This window comes from Protomyctophum bolini, assembly GCF_963924005.1.
Source record: "Protomyctophum bolini genome assembly, chromosome: 8".
In the NCBI taxonomy this organism is placed as follows: Eukaryota; Metazoa; Chordata; class Actinopteri; order Myctophiformes; family Myctophidae; genus Protomyctophum; species Protomyctophum bolini.
Window position 1 is genome coordinate 35,901,941 of NC_137869.1, and position 17,141 is coordinate 35,919,081.

The 17,141-nt window shown below is 41.6% G+C and overlaps 2 protein-coding genes across 2 annotated transcripts; both read right to left on the reverse strand.

Moving 5' to 3' along the window:
• Positions 1-1,147: 1,147 nt before the first annotated feature.
• Positions 1,148-12,776, reverse strand: slc5a9 (solute carrier family 5 member 9; the record flags this gene model as incomplete). Its single annotated transcript, XM_080770535.1, has 14 exons — positions 1,148-1,489; positions 1,645-1,791; positions 3,248-3,416; positions 4,238-4,388; positions 5,570-5,677; positions 6,099-6,234; positions 7,553-7,758; positions 8,351-8,431; positions 8,974-9,079; positions 9,513-9,677; positions 10,076-10,180; positions 10,983-11,054; positions 11,907-12,031; positions 12,764-12,776. 14 exons carry the CDS (start codon positions 12,774-12,776, stop codon positions 1,148-1,150), a joined length of 1,926 nt encoding a protein of 641 aa, XP_080626661.1.
• Positions 12,777-15,266: 2,490 nt separating this feature from the next.
• Positions 15,267-17,054, reverse strand: mrpl55 (mitochondrial ribosomal protein L55). Its single transcript, XM_080769556.1, has 3 exons — positions 16,918-17,054; positions 15,778-16,066; positions 15,267-15,640 (listed from the first exon to the last, which is right to left on the reverse strand). Exons 1-3 carry the CDS (start codon positions 16,962-16,964, stop codon positions 15,491-15,493), a joined length of 486 nt encoding a protein of 161 aa, XP_080625682.1. The 5' UTR covers positions 16,965-17,054; the 3' UTR covers positions 15,267-15,490.
• Positions 17,055-17,141: the final 87 nt, after the last annotated feature.

Below are 17,141 nucleotides of genomic sequence, written 5' to 3' on the forward strand. Positions count from 1 at the left end.
GGGGGCCTCCCTTCTTTACCTCCCATGTGATTTTCTTTTTTTGCCCCGTAGTTTTGTTGTGCGGTGCCGGTGGAAAATGAACGTCATGATGTGGCTCTGCTGGTTATGTTTATAACTAGGTGTAGTCAGTGTGTGGTATTACTGTTACTGATTCATCATATGTTTATGATCTCTGGTGATTATGCTATAACAGCTTGCATAAAAAGTACAAGTCAATGCTCTCTGCTGATCCCACACGGGTTATTTTCTAAATTAAAAAAGGTGACAATAAATAAATAACTCCCTACTCCAAAACAACATTCATATCATAGGCTATAATCTAATTAGATTTCAGTTACAAAAAAATGAATACAATGCATAATGATAAACACAGCTAACTGCGAATGCTTAGTTTAATCATATTTGTACTAGAGAGAATGCTCCCACAGGCTTAAAAAGAACCACATCGACATAGTGCTTAATTAATACATTGTTGCCTATAAGTAAGTAGCCTGTGCATTAACAGTTAATAGATAATGTGTGATAGTTGATAATTGAATCAAATAATTGAATCATAAGTGATCCTATTTTGTTCAGCTCCTGGGAAAAGTAAAAAACATAAAGAGTCAAATTGCAAGCTTGTAGATGTGCTATTTTCACTATTTTGGCACAATACCATATTGTGCAATGAAGTATAAAACATGGCTTACGTTTATAAAGTAAAAAAATAATGAATCTGAGAATTAACAGATAATTGCTAAGTAAATAATTGAGTGGCACACCAACTAAATATATTTAGTTCACACTACCAATTCTCAATTATTTTGACATTTAGTACATCCAAATACTGTAGCTATAATAATCAAAGAAGTATACATGCGGTCAAAACTGATTAGAGTAGTGGTTGATTCACATATACACATACTGTATTGCTGTTTGTTGAATCCCACCATATTGTCAAGCACACTTTAACGTTATTATATAATCAGATGTAAGTAGAACTTGGCTAAAAGTGCACTGCAGGCTATAGGTAATGACTCATGAGTTATAATTGATCAGTATTTAGGGAATATATATCTAGATCAACAGACAAGAATTTTGTAGGTGGCTATTATAATTTCTGCCAAAGCAAACTCATTGACGTTCTGCTATACCCGAAACCCAAATATCAGGAGAAGTATCCCCATAGAAACACATTAACAGCCAATAATATTATCGCATGAGCGTCACAGACGTTCCTCCACACTGCCCTCTCGTGGAGGGAGGTCAGTTTGATGGCCTGCAGTGCCTGCTCCTCGGGGCTCAGGACAGGGACGGAGCCAGAGGTGGAGCTGCTCAGGCCGCAGAACCACAGAGCTGCTCTGCGCCACCACGACACCGCTGCGGCGTCGGCGTCCGAGACAGAGGCGCTCTTAGAAGAGCTCGCAGCGGGCTCACTGTCGCTCCAGGGATCGGGGAGGTCAACGCGAGGTTCCCGGCTATGCCTTGACCACCAGGTTAACCTGTACAGCTGTGGAAGAGACGGACGGAGGTAGAATGTTCAGACGAGAAAATATTTAAATTGAGCCATTTAGAAGATTCAAATGTGTGTGTGTGTGTGTGTGTGTGTGTGTGTGTGTGTGTGTGTTTGTGCGACGTGCGTGATTAATGTGCTTTAATGCTCACATGATCTTTAGGTATCGGGGGCGTGGCCAAGCTGACGGCAACAATGACGAGGCAAGTGACAGCCAATAGGATGAGAGCAAAGTACAGGTAGTGAACATCGGCTACTATGGCTGCATAGTAGTTCTGCAATGTAGAACTATACTCCGCCTGTGGGCGAGATCGCGTGCACTGCACCATATATGGAGTGTATCTTGAGTGTACAGGGTGTGATAAGGTCAGATCAAGATATGGAATGTCAGAACAGGTCAGCTCCATATATGGAGATCTAAGGGTGGCAGCGGGGGCAGTGTATTGAATATACAGGGTTTGATGAAACCCTGTATATACCCAGGCCTTAATTTTCAGGCCTCTAGTTTTTGCTAGCTGCCGGGCGTGGCTGCACAAATAACTTTGGGGCAGGCCCGTCTAGAGTTTAAATGGACAGGTATCAGTCAAAAGGGAGACATCGAAGAGGAAGGATGGATGGGGAAGGATCAATATGGAATGTTAGAACAGGTTCTGACATATATCCATATACTAATATTGATGACATCAGGGATCTCCATATATGGGCTAAATTGCGACAGCAGGTCGCATTTACTATGATCCCTGATGTAGTATCATTCCTGATGATGTCATAGTGATGTCACGAGACCTGGGCACAATATATGGGGGCTTTCCCCATGTATGGGGATTTTGAGTGACAAAAAACTCCCCATGTATGGGGATTTTGAGTGAAAAACGCAAGATTCTATAGTTAACTAAACCCTAACGTTTTCTATACGTTTTCAAATAAATGTAGTGCATGGAGTAAGCACATTTGCCCTGAGATGTAGTGGAGGTGAAGTAAAAGTTTTGGAAATTGTACATACTCAAGTAAAGTACAAATAACTCAAAATTGTACTGAAGCACGCACGCACGCACCACTGCACGCACGCACGCACCACTGCACGCACGCACGCACACACCACTGCATGCACCACTGCACGCACGCACACACGCACACACGCACCACTGTACGCACACACGCACGCACCACTGCACGCACACACACACGCACCACTGTACGCACACACGCACGCACCACTGCACGCAGCCACGTACGCATGCACGCACGCACGCACACACACACACACACACACACACACACACACACACACACACACACACACACACACACACACACACACACACACACACACACACACACACACACACACACACACACACACACAGAGTTCTTGTTTATGTTGTGTTTTTGTGGTTTGTGTGTACAGATATGGTGGATCATACCAAGTTATGCATTTTACGATAAATGACCGTATATACAGTATGTACCAGTAAGACGCGCAAACGCGGGAAGCGAACGCAGCTGCAGATCATGTCTGTGTGTCTGTCCCGCTGTTACTGTATATGTGGACCTGGCCCCTTTTGTGCCCATATATGGAGCTGAGTGATTTGTTTGTGATTGATGCAACACACTCCATATTTGGACGTACACTCCATATTTGGACGTATAGCGGGACAGACAGACAGACACACACACAGACAGACAGACAGACATGATCTGCTAGGTCTCATAGTAAGTGCTCACTGCATTCGCAACAATATATGTGTGTGAGACCTGCTCGTTGGCACGTGGCCAGAAGATTGCCAGTAGAAATACGGACGTGATGGGTGGGGCTAGGAAGCTGGTCACTGACTGGATGTAATCAAAGAGTTGCCCACTGTTGGATGACTGGATAACTGGAATCCACAATAGACTAATGCACACCAACACCAAGATGAATATCCTGAAAACACACATGATTATTATTATTACCAATTTTCTAACCATGAGATAAGGTGTACTCGTGATGATCTACTGTGTACTCGTATTAATCTAGAACTTAAGCTCCAGAGATTTTTACCCCCAAATTGATTTGGGTGTGTCCCAAATGATTATATTGTCCATGTTTTTCCTACTCCAACCTAAAAGCGAAACCACATGATCTCCTGCATTTTCTTTGTATGTAAAACTCCTCTTACTGATGTCAAAGCATCTTTTATACGTACCGTTTTTTGTGCGTGTCCATGTGTGCGTTTGGTCGTGTACGCAATGTTTAATTTTAGTCACATTTTTGTCATCTGAAATGTTTTAATTTCAGTCTAGTTTCAGTCGACTAAATATCATAAGATTGTAATCGACTAAATCTACTGTTGCTTTTGTCAACTAAAATGTATTTTGGCAGGCCTCGATGGCGTTGTAATGCCTGATTTTACACTTGGTTGTAGCCTATGCTGAAAATAGCCAATCTGCTATTTTCAGAGTGTTTTCATTGAAGTGTATATTTGTACGTCTTTAAATGTTCTGATGAATTGAAAATGGAGGACCCCGTATTTGTATTGACCTTTCTTTTGAACTGCACCCATTCTACAAACTGTGAATACAAGTTTCAATCAATCAAGTCTAGTTTTTATTTGTTGACAAAACTGTCAGTAGTCATAGATATTTTAGTCACCATAGCATAGTTTTAATTCAGTTTCTCTCTGTGAAAAAAAGGTAGTCGACGAACATTTTTCGTCATAGTTTTAGTCGGCGAAATCAACGCTGCATGTGCGTGTGTGCATTTACCTTCCCACCACCATGAGCTCTCTCTCGGTAGCTTTGGGTCTTGCTCTTTTGTAAAGGTCCAGTGTAAACAGAGTAGAGCTGCTGTTAAAGATAGAGGTCAAAGAGGACATCAGAGCAGCTAGCATCACCGCTATCATCAGACCTCGCAGCCCTGCGGAGAGAACAACAACTAGCGCTGTCACCGTTACACATTTCACTTGACGACTGATTGTCACACAAATAATTACGATTGATGATTTACGATCTACGAGCTCAAAAAGCATGACATTGTGATGGGTTTTGAGCTAGATCTGCTGTTTCCACTATTTTTTGAAAATCCAACATGGAAATGATTATGACGATTATGCAAAAAAACTATTGTGATTATCTCAAACAATTGCGATTTAGAGGATTATGTAATAATTGTGACAGGCCTAACAACAACAGCAACACTATGCTGTATTTTGCTTTGTCTTAAGTACCAGGTCTTATTACTTAACTTAAGACCTGGAGGCGTGGTCAATGCTCTTTGGACACTCAGAATAGCCAAATGGCATTGATCACGCCTCCAGGTCTTAAGTTAAGTAATAACACCTGTTACTTAAGACACGCAAAATACAGCCCTATGGCTCTTTTCCACAGTGAAGAGAAAACCAAGATCCTCAGAACTCGTGATGTTCTGTGATAGTTTATTGTATTTATTTCTTTACATTTATTATATTATTATACATTATAACCAGAACCACTCCTGAAGGTGAATATGGTACGTCATCAAAAGGAACAAGTGAAAGTAGAAGATCTATATTGCTCTCAACATGTCGCCTCACGGTACATGTGAGCTTGTAGATCTTCTATTTTTTCTATTTTAGAAAAGATCTGAAAGTATATATACTGTACATTCTGAGTTCTGCGTTACTAGTGGTAAAACCTCCTGAGCTTGACCCAAATTAGATTCTGAGAACCGTATCTGATAACCGTATCTGAAACCGAGCCAAACTAATCCAGAACCTATGAAATACACTAGACAGCACGGCACAGTTTGGATAGTTCTTGCAGTGGAAAAGAGACAATAAAATAAGCATAATGGAGAAAAAGAGAAATCCAGTGAAGAAGAATTGACTTTTCCATGTCAGAGTACAGATAATTATGGAACCCACCCGGAACCACTGTTCACATTCCACTTTGCTCACACTCAAATAATGTAGAATACTTTAAAATGCCATCATGTTACTAAGTAACAGGGTTGTTACTTAGCAACGGCAACGAAGCAGGATTACAGCATCTAAAGCATGGTTTTTCAAATGTGACAATTAATTGCGTGTGTGTGTGAGTGAGAGAGAGAGTGTGTCTTACCCACAGGCATTAACTGCACCACTAGTTTAGGGTAGGCGATGTTGGAGCAGCCTACTGATGCCCCACAAACACTCTGACAGATTGCTGGGTCCACACAACCTACCTCATCTATGCACGCACGCACGCACGCACGCACGCACGCACGCACGCACGCACGCACGCACGCACACACACACACACACACACACACACACACACACACACACACACACACACACACACACACACACACACACACACACACACACACACACACACACACACAAATGCGTGGTACATTTATATATTTTCATTCACGTGTATAATTAGCCCTTAGATAGTATTAGAATAGATAGAATTGCACCAATAGTATTAAAGACCACCTTTTCCAAGTGGACCTAGGTACGGATGTTGATCCCCGGTACCTCACACAGTGTTTACACTAAATCAAACCAACTGAACTGGACCGGATTTAAGTCCCTCAGTGTGAATACATCCTAAAAGACCATTCCAGTCACACTTCAAAAAATATACTGTACTTATTCCTCACCTGGAAACAGTGCACGGCTAATCATGCCTGGCATGACGATGAAGAACATTGGCAGCAGTTTGAGATATGCACCCAAAACACTTCCTCCTTTGGCATGAGAGAGAGACCTGGCTGACAGAGACCTCTGGACAATAACCTGGAGACAGAGGCCGCAGATATATAGAGGAGTGTCAGAGACATTATTATTATTATATTTTCTTAATTTTTGTTTTAACATTCAGTAGATTTTCTGTGGTCTGGGGTTTTCTGGCTCAAACAAGTGCCCTGATTTTCCTGCTGTTTGTGATGTCACAGCCTGCAAATTCCATTATGTCAATGGGATTTGCCAGCAGATGTCACTGTTTTCACTGTTTTGCCTGTTTTCATTGCAACAGCTTCCAAACCCCAGAGAAAACTCCAGACCGCTTAATGACTAGTACTATAGTCTTTTTTATGTATTTGCATTCAAGTTCATAAAGTTAACATAAGAATATATAAATATATTTGAAATTAAATACATTTTTACTTTTCAGGATTCCAATTAAAAAAGAGCTAAAATAATTCAGGATTCCAACCAAAAAATAGCAAAAAAAGCAAATCATCAAGCTCAAAATGCATCGCACTGCATCGTGTTTTGAGCTTGTAGATCAGCTATTTTTTGACTATATGCATTGTACTCCATACACTCACTCCATACTCTGGAGTGAGTGTGAAATACAGTGGCCCTCTCTATCATCAAAGTTGCAAACCCCTGCCCTATTCAATGTTTTGTTTTGTACTGGTGTTCTCTCGTGCTGAAGTTGACAAATGGCAATAATAGTACAGTAAAGATGATAATAATCTAATATGATGTGTGTAGTTCTTTATAGATCTAGCCTCTTAATTTGTATCTCAAAGTGCACCAGCATTTTCATCGCAGCCCAGGGGGGATACCCCCCCCCCCCCCGACGGGGCAGGGCTAGGATTCCCTCAGTAATTTATGAAGCCTGGCTACGACCCTGGTGGGGGGCCACCAAAAATAATTCTGTCCTACAACTGGCACTGCCTGTTTGATTTAACAACGCAATATGACATAAAACATTTTCCCCCATCAAAAATCTGCAGCCGGCTGTGGAGTGACATCATCGTACCCGGAAGTTATGCAGGAACGCCTACTAAGTAGCAAAAACAAAAAAAACGTTCTGGCCTTGACAGCCCATACATCCAAACAGAAAAGTCCTATCTTATTATATTAAACAACGTTAAACTCACCAACATTGTAGCTGTACGGAAAGCTTGAATTATCCTCTTTCTATCTGCAAAATCTTTGTTTCAGAAAAATCCACCTTAATAGACATTTCACTCTACTCAAGTCATCTCCACTTCAACTTTTTATATAAAGTATGTGGTCTTTCCTCGTGAATAATGATGATGATAATGACGATGATCAGTATGGTGATTATAATGATGATGATGATGGTGGTGATGGTGAATACCTGATCCATGCACCAGACCCATGTGGATAGCACAGTGAGACCAAATATCAAACCGGGCCAGGGTAAATCTCCCGTGACGGGGTGTCTTAGCAAATGGAAGGCGTCGGCACGCGGCACGTGACAGGTCGTGTTTGGAACCGTTACCGAGGGAACGGCCGAGGGATAGCGGTCCAGGAGACCCTCGTACCAACCCACCTCGTCAAAGGCTGGGAAGAAGACACACACACACACACACACACACACACACACACACACACACACACACACACACACACACATTATCCTACCTATATGTGTATACAGTAGAGTAGTTAGTCGTCTTATAAGAGAAAATTTACATGAACATATTTAATTTAGTACCATATGTTAATACTACTGGATCAGCTCTTTGCCCAAGGAAGAATGTCACCCATTTAGACCTGAGGCTGATTTAAAAAAGGCTTCTAAATCCTGACAGTTTTCAGAAAAACCCATGTTTCTATATCAGTGGTTCTCAAACTATTTCATGTCAAGGACCCCAGAAACCATGTAATTATGGCCACCGACCCCCATCTCAACATATGTTGTTCCAGGGACACCCAAGAAGCAAAGATTTGAGTTGAAAACGTTCGCACTGGAATAATTTATAATCAAAGATTTGCGCCATGCACATTTTTGCGATTATGAGCTTGTAGGTCTGCTATTTTTCAATAGCTAAAGTATAACATAATGCTTAACACCAAAAGGGGTTCCAGTACAGAATGGGTTAAGGTATTACTGAGCTACCCCAAAATGTATCAATGGCATTGAGTTACCTACCTATGAACATGAGTGTGAAGGCTCCTACCACCATTATAACAGTCTGCAGGGCGTCAGTGTAGATCACTGCTGTCAGACCACCTACACACGCACGCACGCACGCACGCACGCACACACGTACAAGAAAAACACAAGGTAGAGCAATTGGGTTTCGGCTCCTCTGCATTGTACCAATACAAATGATACGCAATACAATTAAAGAAATAGCCAAAATGCAATACAAAAGCTATTGCACAATATCGTCAATAATCAAACGTTGTGATTTGGGTTTAAAGGTCAAAAATTTGAAAATGTAAAGGTATACTATCCACCACTATTATCGCAAAACAACAGATAGGCCTGGTACTAATGCAATGTCAAATACATAAAACATTGTGACATTGCTTAATGCAGAGGCAGTGTCTGTGCATGGTTGGTATTGTATGTACCTAAACGATGAAGGCCAAATGACAGAAACGTTGTGTACCCTAGTGTCATGTCTGTGTTTTAAAAACAAAACACTGATGAGCAATGCTGTTTTTACTTGAATTTAGCTCTTTTAAACTGTCATTTCGTGTCAACCAGCACCAGCAAAGAACCGGATGTGTGCATTGCAACCCATTGTTTTGAGCACGGCATTGTACCTGCCACAGTGTAAGCAGCAGTGACCACCAGCAGTATGCCAGTAGACAAGTACAGGTCCCAGCCTAACGATATCTGGATGAACAACGCTCCAGAGAAGATATCTGTCTGGACAAAAAACAACACACAGCAGGCAGTGTACAGGTTTGCGTTCCATGACGGTATTCATAAATTGTAAATGGTGCATTTATATAACGCCTTTATCCAAGGCGCTTTACATATAGTGCATTACATTCACCCACACATTCATACACTGATTGCGGCAGAAGCCATGATGCAAGGTACCAACCAGCACATCGGGAGCAATTTGGGGTTCAGTGTCTTGCCCAAGGACACTTTGACATGTAGACAGGAGGAGCCGGGATTCGCACGCACGCACGCACTATCGCACTATCACACACACACACACACACACACACACACACACACACACACACACACACACACACACACACACACACACATACACACACACACACACACACACACACACACACAGAGTTCTTGTTTATGTTGTGTTTTTGTGGTTTGTGTGGCTTACAGATATCTTGGTAAAGATGTAGAGTATTAGAGAGAGAACGGACATGTAGATCCGTATCCTCTGGCCTCCAAAGCGTTTGGCGAGGTATTCTGGCATGGTCACCACGCCAGAGGAGATGTAGACGGGCACAAATATCCACCCCAGAGCCACCAGAACCCACGCTGCCTGCAGGAATGTACACACGCAGTAAATAACATAATAGGCCTACAGTTCTACAGTACACTGCAGTACACACACTCCAATACTTACACACGACACAGTATGATGACCATCAACTACTTTATCAGAGACTGAAAGTCTGTTCTTCTTATCCTTATTTACAGATCTTCCAGGCACGTCATGTATCCACTGTCCAATACTGTATAATTATATATTTCTATGTTGGCTGTAATAAACTAGAATGTGTCGTGCAAGACCACCTGGTGTCATGTTCTCTGCACGAGCGCACATGTGTCTGTCTCAGCTGAATCCTATTCCTCACCAACCCTTGTTTAGATGGAGGCTATAAGGTCAGAAAAAGTCGTACGCACGCACGTGCATATTATATACGTAGTGTTTCCTACATTCCACTCAAAGCCGCCAACTGCAATTCCTCCTGCTGCTCCTGTGCCAGCCAGTCCAATGAACAGACCGCTTCCAACATTACTGGACATCAATGAAGCTCCAATCTGTGGATATAATAATGGTGCATTTATATAGCGCCTATATCCAAAGTGCTTTACGTAGATTGTGCATTACATTCACCCATTCACTGACACACCGATGGCGGAGGAAACCATGCAAGGCACCATCATGCACATCGGGGGTTCAGAGTCTTGCTCAAGGACACTTCGACACCGGAAGGTTCCCAGTTCCATCCCGGGCTCCCCCAGACAGAGACTAACTCTGTCTGGGGGAGCCCGGGATCGAACTCGGAACCTTCCGGTTGCCATGTGGCCACTCTAGTCTACCCCTGAACCACTGCCTCCCATATATGTAGCAGAGTGGCTCACAGCCTCAGTCTGATGCCCTCACAAGTCTAATATCTCCCTAGAGCCATAGGCAATTGCCTTTGGCTTAGTGGTTAAGATGTTGGCTTTTCACGCGGGAGACCCGGGTTTGATTGAGGAGGTCAAAAGGGGGGTGAATGTAGCAGAGTGACTCACTGCCTCAGCCTGGTTTCTTAAAAAGTCTAATACAGTAGGGATATTCCTTTGGTCTAGTGACTAGTGGTTAAGATATTGGACTTTAACCATATATGGAGGCGTGACGGATCGACTGACGGACGGATGGACTACAAAACCTGTCAAGGTTTTGTAGGTTTTCATAGTAATCGGCGACCTATTATAATTTTTTGTGATGATATTGAATTTTGTTGTTATTTTTCACGTCATGTTTATGAATTGAATACATATAGGACTCACTGTACTCTGTTCCTGTTTTACATTTCGGTCTAATAAAGTATTTAATCAATCAATCAATCATACTTACAGGCCACCAGCTCATTGAACGGCCAGCCAGGAAGTATCCACTCACTGTGCTGCGATTGGCTCGCACTGATGACTGGAGGAGAAATTAATTAAAGATAAATATGATGCCATAATAAGGTTATTATTTAATGGGTGAATGACACATCCAAATACCCATGATGACAATAATATAATATTGAACACAAAATATTAAACAACACATTTTTTAATTATTGTTTATAGCAATTTCATGGCAAAGTTATAAGGGGTCCTAGAATAAGAAATACAAAATAACAGATTAATCATTTCATTGGAGCAAATAGCATAATGATCACACAGACATAGACACAGACACATTCTTCATCCTCTCCTGACAGGAAATGTAGTAAAAGTACAAAAGTATTGGTATCAAAATGTACTTAAAGTACAAAAGTAAAATAAGTCATTATGCAGAATGTCCCATTTCACAAGTTTTCTAATGTATACAATTCTATTTACAAATACAAAGTAACTAGTAAGTTTGCAAATAATTGTAGTGGAGAAAAAGTACAATAGTTGCCTCTGAGATGTATGGAGTAGAACTTAAGTAACAGTATAGTAAATTGGAAATATCCTATTAATTGTGCTGAATATAAGACTATATGTTTTTATTCCCATGGAAATATCCTAGAAAACGTGGTCGTATTATAATCGGGGACTAGACTATTTGGTCTTCAATGTACTTTTTCCACTTGAGTCTTGAAAAATGGGGGTTGTCTTATAATAAGTTGTCTCATATTCGGCACAATATGGTACTAAGTAAAAATACCTAAAAATGTACTTAAGTACAATTTACTTGAGTAAATGTAGGCTACTTTAAGTTACTTTACACCACTGAAGATCAGATTTGCTACTATGACTTCTACTAATACTGTGACAACATCGATCTTTTGAAGTGAGATCTTACCCAGATGCCAACCACCATGACAAAGACAAAGTAGATCACAACCACAGCAATGTCAGCCGCTTCCAGTCTGAAAGTGCTGCTTGGGGGTGCCGTAGGGGGCAGGACAGTGGGGACGCTGAGCCTGACTATGGACAAAATATAGCACATTTAAAGCAACTAGAGCGGTGCCCGTTGGTTGGGCACTGGCCTACTTGGTTAGGGTTAATTGTAAATGCATGACCCACACAGTTATTATGTCTGTGTCCCTTTTATGCCCACATATGGAGTTCTTTGTCAGGCATGAGTCTATGCATGATGTCAGAACAGGCCAGCATGCACTCCATATATAGCGGTGATCAGGCCCAGAACCCGGGCAGAGGCTTTTGTGCTGGTTCTGGACAACCGGCTATAACCGGCTATCCAACAGACTCGACACCACGCACTGCACTCCCTGTGGGGGGGTTCAATTTGAAGTCGGTGGGGCGAGTTCTCGAGTTACGCGGATTACAGTACACACAGAGACTTGGTGCATTTATACATACGTTGCTTTGATCAGGCAACTAGCATTCATTATTATTTTGTTAACCCAGTATAGTACTTAACGCAACAATTGTCATATTGATCGTTCAGTATTCAGCCACATCAATACAAGGAACAATTTTGCCTTTTTTTCAATTGTTGAGTAAAAGCTATAGGGAGAAAAAAATAAGCTTTCAAACACTGGAGGTTGGTTCTGCTGATCTTGAAATAGATGGGTTGATGATAGAAATGTTAAATAAATAAAATATGTGCCGACAGGGATAAATAGGCCTACACTACTGCACTAAAGCAACATTGTCTGCACAGAATCAGGAAACACTGGAAAACAGGATACACACCTGCGGCTGACATCTTGAGTCCAGATCTCAACTGGCTTCAGGATCCTCCAGATGTTGACTTGTTATGTATCGTCAGCCCTGGCTGCAACTAGTCTTACACAATTTTTTCTCTAACTATTCCTTTACTTAAGCGGGTATGAGACTCGATCCCTGTGTTTGGGTGTGAATGCGGAGTGTGTGTGTGTGTGTGAGTGAAAGTTATGGTTGTTTCTGCATGGTATCTCTCTGCAGGTGACTGAGAGTTAATCTGTGCTGTCAACTCTTAAATTGTCAATCATTAATCAGTGATGTTATCAAGACAAGTCAGTAAACCTGTTTCATTAGTCACGTATTATCACCAGGAAATACGGAGAGAAGTTAAATATTAATGTTAAATATTCCCACTTAAGGGTAGAGTGGAGAGAATCAATGAATTTATTCTGCAAAAGTCGAGAGCTCTCAGAGACTATGGTCCATGCAAAATACAGACCAGACCATACATGGCACTTCTTATTTTTACTACCATTCTTGTAATGTGGACAAACTATTTCACTGGTTTGGAAAGTGGCGACCACTGTGGTGCATCAGTAAAAATGCAGAAGGGCTTCTTCTTCTCTTTTAAGCTGTTTATTGTAAATCCTTGTACAGAAAAGGCTGCCCAAAACAGCCCTGTGTTGCAGATAATAAACAAAAAGTATCCTCAATGAGAAAGTCCAAAAACAAGGTATTCTATGTCCAACAGAGTCTTCACTCTGTGAAAGCTGCAAACTGACTCACAAACTAAAAACTCTCCTTATAAAGAACAAACTGATTGCTGCCTCTCTCTCTCTGAGCTGAACACTCAATCATCAAAGAAGTGCTTCAACACACATAAGGTCACACTGGCTCACTTAAGGTCATAGTGACCCAACTAATTAAACATCAAAGAGAACAATTAGTAAACATCAAACATCAAAGAGTCCTTAAAAAATGTTTTATCTATTAAATCTCAATATAATTCAAGGAATTTAATAAGTTGCGGGGCGGGTGGGCACCTTAAAATATATAGGCTACTCTAAGGTGGGCACCCACTGTCGTTAGGGGAACCTTCCGCCACTGCCCTCAAGAATAAAAGAATGGTCAGTATATGGTACCTTCTGACTGAGACAGCATCAAATCCTGCCCTTGCTGGCAGGGTGACATGAAACCATTCACTTTATCCTGGAACTCTCCCACTTCCAGAGGCCTGATTTACACACTATTACATGGAACTGTCCAATTCCAGATCCCTGGCCTTCATCATATTAAGGAATATCCATTCTATTGACTTCTTTCCCTATTACAAGGAGAGACTCACAGTCCTGAAGGAAATGACTGTGTAATAAAGACTTAATCCCATTCATTGGATTACGTGTTATCGCCAGATCACACTCTGACTTTGGATAACTATTTAATATGTCATAATGTTTGAACTTTCCACTCATTCATAAAATCATTCATGGAAATATGACATTCACAGTACAATAAATGTTGTTGCAGATTGTGTGTTACGTGGAATCTAAAAGCCATGAGCGAGTGCATGCTATGACAGTCAGTGCAATGACCTTTCCCAAAATGAACTTCTAAGACTGCCTCACAACAACATGTGTACTTCTTGGAATACATGTTGCAAGAGCCTTGTGTCCATCTTGCAATGAGACCTCCATATGGAAACTATATTATATATATAACTATGAGAATAGAGTTCTCTATTGACAGGAGCAGTATAATAATCCATAATATTTTCCTGTCTATCGACCTCCTTTACGAACATACCGCTGTTTTATTTGAAACTCCCACGATTTTGCAACCCATTATTTTCACTCAGTGTCAATTATCTAATGTAAACCTGGACGCTACACTTCCTCTGCCAACCTGGGGAGGGCAGTGGACTGACCTCATGCTTCCTTCTATGCATGAGGAGTCCAAGCTGCATCTTTTCACCTGACAGGGGGGAGATTACCCGAACGGATGTAGCGAGTGGAAGGAACTGACCAGTTCCTTTCCCCTCCATCGGGTGCCCCGGCTGGCCAGGGGGAGGTAGTTTAGAGACCAGGATTACTGCATTTTTTTTGTGAGGGTACCTACCCTAGGGGACACGGGGAGAACATGCAAACTCCACACAGAAAGGCCCTTTCGCCAACACCGCCTCGGGTATGGGCACTGATGACACAGAGGAGAGAACACACCACCAGCGGGAATCGAACCCAGGACGTTCTAACGGTGAGGCGACACAGCACTAGTACAGACTGTGCAACCGTGACCCCTGAAATCACACTTGAACTGGAAAATTACAGTTAATATATAGGATTTTGAAATTATAAAGTAAATAATTACTGGTTATAGTTTACTTTAGTGATTTGTGCCAATGAAACAAGTCAACAAGTGACTGTTACTTATAATTGCAGTTCAGTTCAATATTGAACATATATTGTATTTATTTCCCATCTCTGAGGAACAAAGTCTATAACGTGGCCGTGAAACGGAAGACAGTATCAGATTCATATTGTCCAAGCAGATGTTTTATTAACACCACATCTGATGATAACAAGATGAAAATTGAAAACCTTAATTAAGTTAATGAAGTACAGCTATGGCTTAAGTCTTCTTCCAGGAGAGAACACAGAGTTTGCCGTTTGAAAATCTCACTTCAAAATCTAAATGTTTGACAGACCGCATCAAAGTCCAGACAGATACATGAAAGCAGCACCTGCTCCTCCCTCCCAACTGTTATTTCCTCTTCCAGAACTGGCTGTAATCGTCTGTCTTGAAGTCGTCTTCGTAGTGGACTTCTTCCTTTTTCACTGTCTTCTTCACCTCTCTCTTCTTCTGACGAGCTCTACGCTCCTCATCCGGCAGAGTGGACAGGTCTACCGGCATCTGTCTCGCACACACACGCGCGCACACACACACGATTGCAATTAACAATTTAATTGTGTTTTCTGCATTGGAACGTTACAATTTGTAAAGCCTTTTTGCTTAGTAAAACAAAAAATAGAACATATTAATATACTAACCATAAGTATCCGCCTTGGTTTTTTGTATCGTATGTTTATAGTGGAACCGTCGGTCCTGATCAAAAGGACCGGATACTGCCTCTCGTATTTCTGCCTGCCGTAGCGCACCACGGACGTCTTATTGGAATTATGCTGAGGAACGTGTGTGTGGAAGAGAGAGGCACCACAGACCACGGCAGATGGACAGGGTTTGAACGGGGGGGACACAGGTTGAGATGTGCGTGGGGCGAGAGAGAGTGGTGATGATGACAGGGATCCAGTCTGCCTCCTTGTGATATGATGGACACACCTGCATGGACACATTAGACATTAAGGCAACGCTATATTAAATGGTAAATGGTGCATTATTTATATAGCACCTTTATGCATGGCACCCATTCATGCACCGATTGCGGCGGAAGCCATGTGAGGTACCAACCCACCAGCACATCGGGAGCAATTTGGGGTTCAGTGTCTTGCCCAAGGACACTTCGACATGTAGACAGGAGGAGCCGGGATTCGACCTGCTCTACCTCCTGAGCCACAGCCGCCCCTTGAGGTATTGATCTTGAGGTCATAACAGTAGCAGCAAAAGCACCCAAGAGTTAAAGCGAAGAATTATCAAACCATCAGAAGAAGGTTACATTACGGTCAAACCAGATACAACTGCTGCACATGCTACATGCGAAAAAAGATCTCTCTCTCTCACTCACACTCACACTCTCACACACACACACACACACACACACACACACACACACACACACACACACACACACACAAAATAAAACCACATGAGTTTTGGTGATGCTCTATATTATCTGAATCTTTGTTTGTTTATGTACTAAAAGAGTGACTTTGAGAGCTGTTTATGAGGAGCATATTTTGAATTATCAATATTTCTAATCACTTTTTTAAATTTCTTGTTCACATTTGGACTGGAATTACATCATGGCATTGGCAAGGTAACTTACAAGCCAAACCTCTAAAAAAGTGGTCTTACCACAAAGTGGTCATCATTCAATCTGTTCAATGTGTGTAAATAAAATCTGTCAACTAAATTAACTCACTCTAAAGATCTACAGAAACGCTACACAGAAATATAGGAATATAATGCTAAGTATGAGTTTTCCGTTAACAAAGACATTCACACAAGTTTACCGTAAGAACGGAGATCGAGGCATCCAGATCTTCATTAAGGACATCATATGTTTCAGAAGAAATAAAAACGTCTACCGGTATATTATTTTATGACAACAGCATGAGCTTAACCGGAAATAGAAGGTCATACAGTGGAGTTCCCACATTAGTTGTCGTACCGAAACAACTAATGCATTTCACAATGGTTCCACATTAAATTATTCTGCACACACGCTTGCATGACG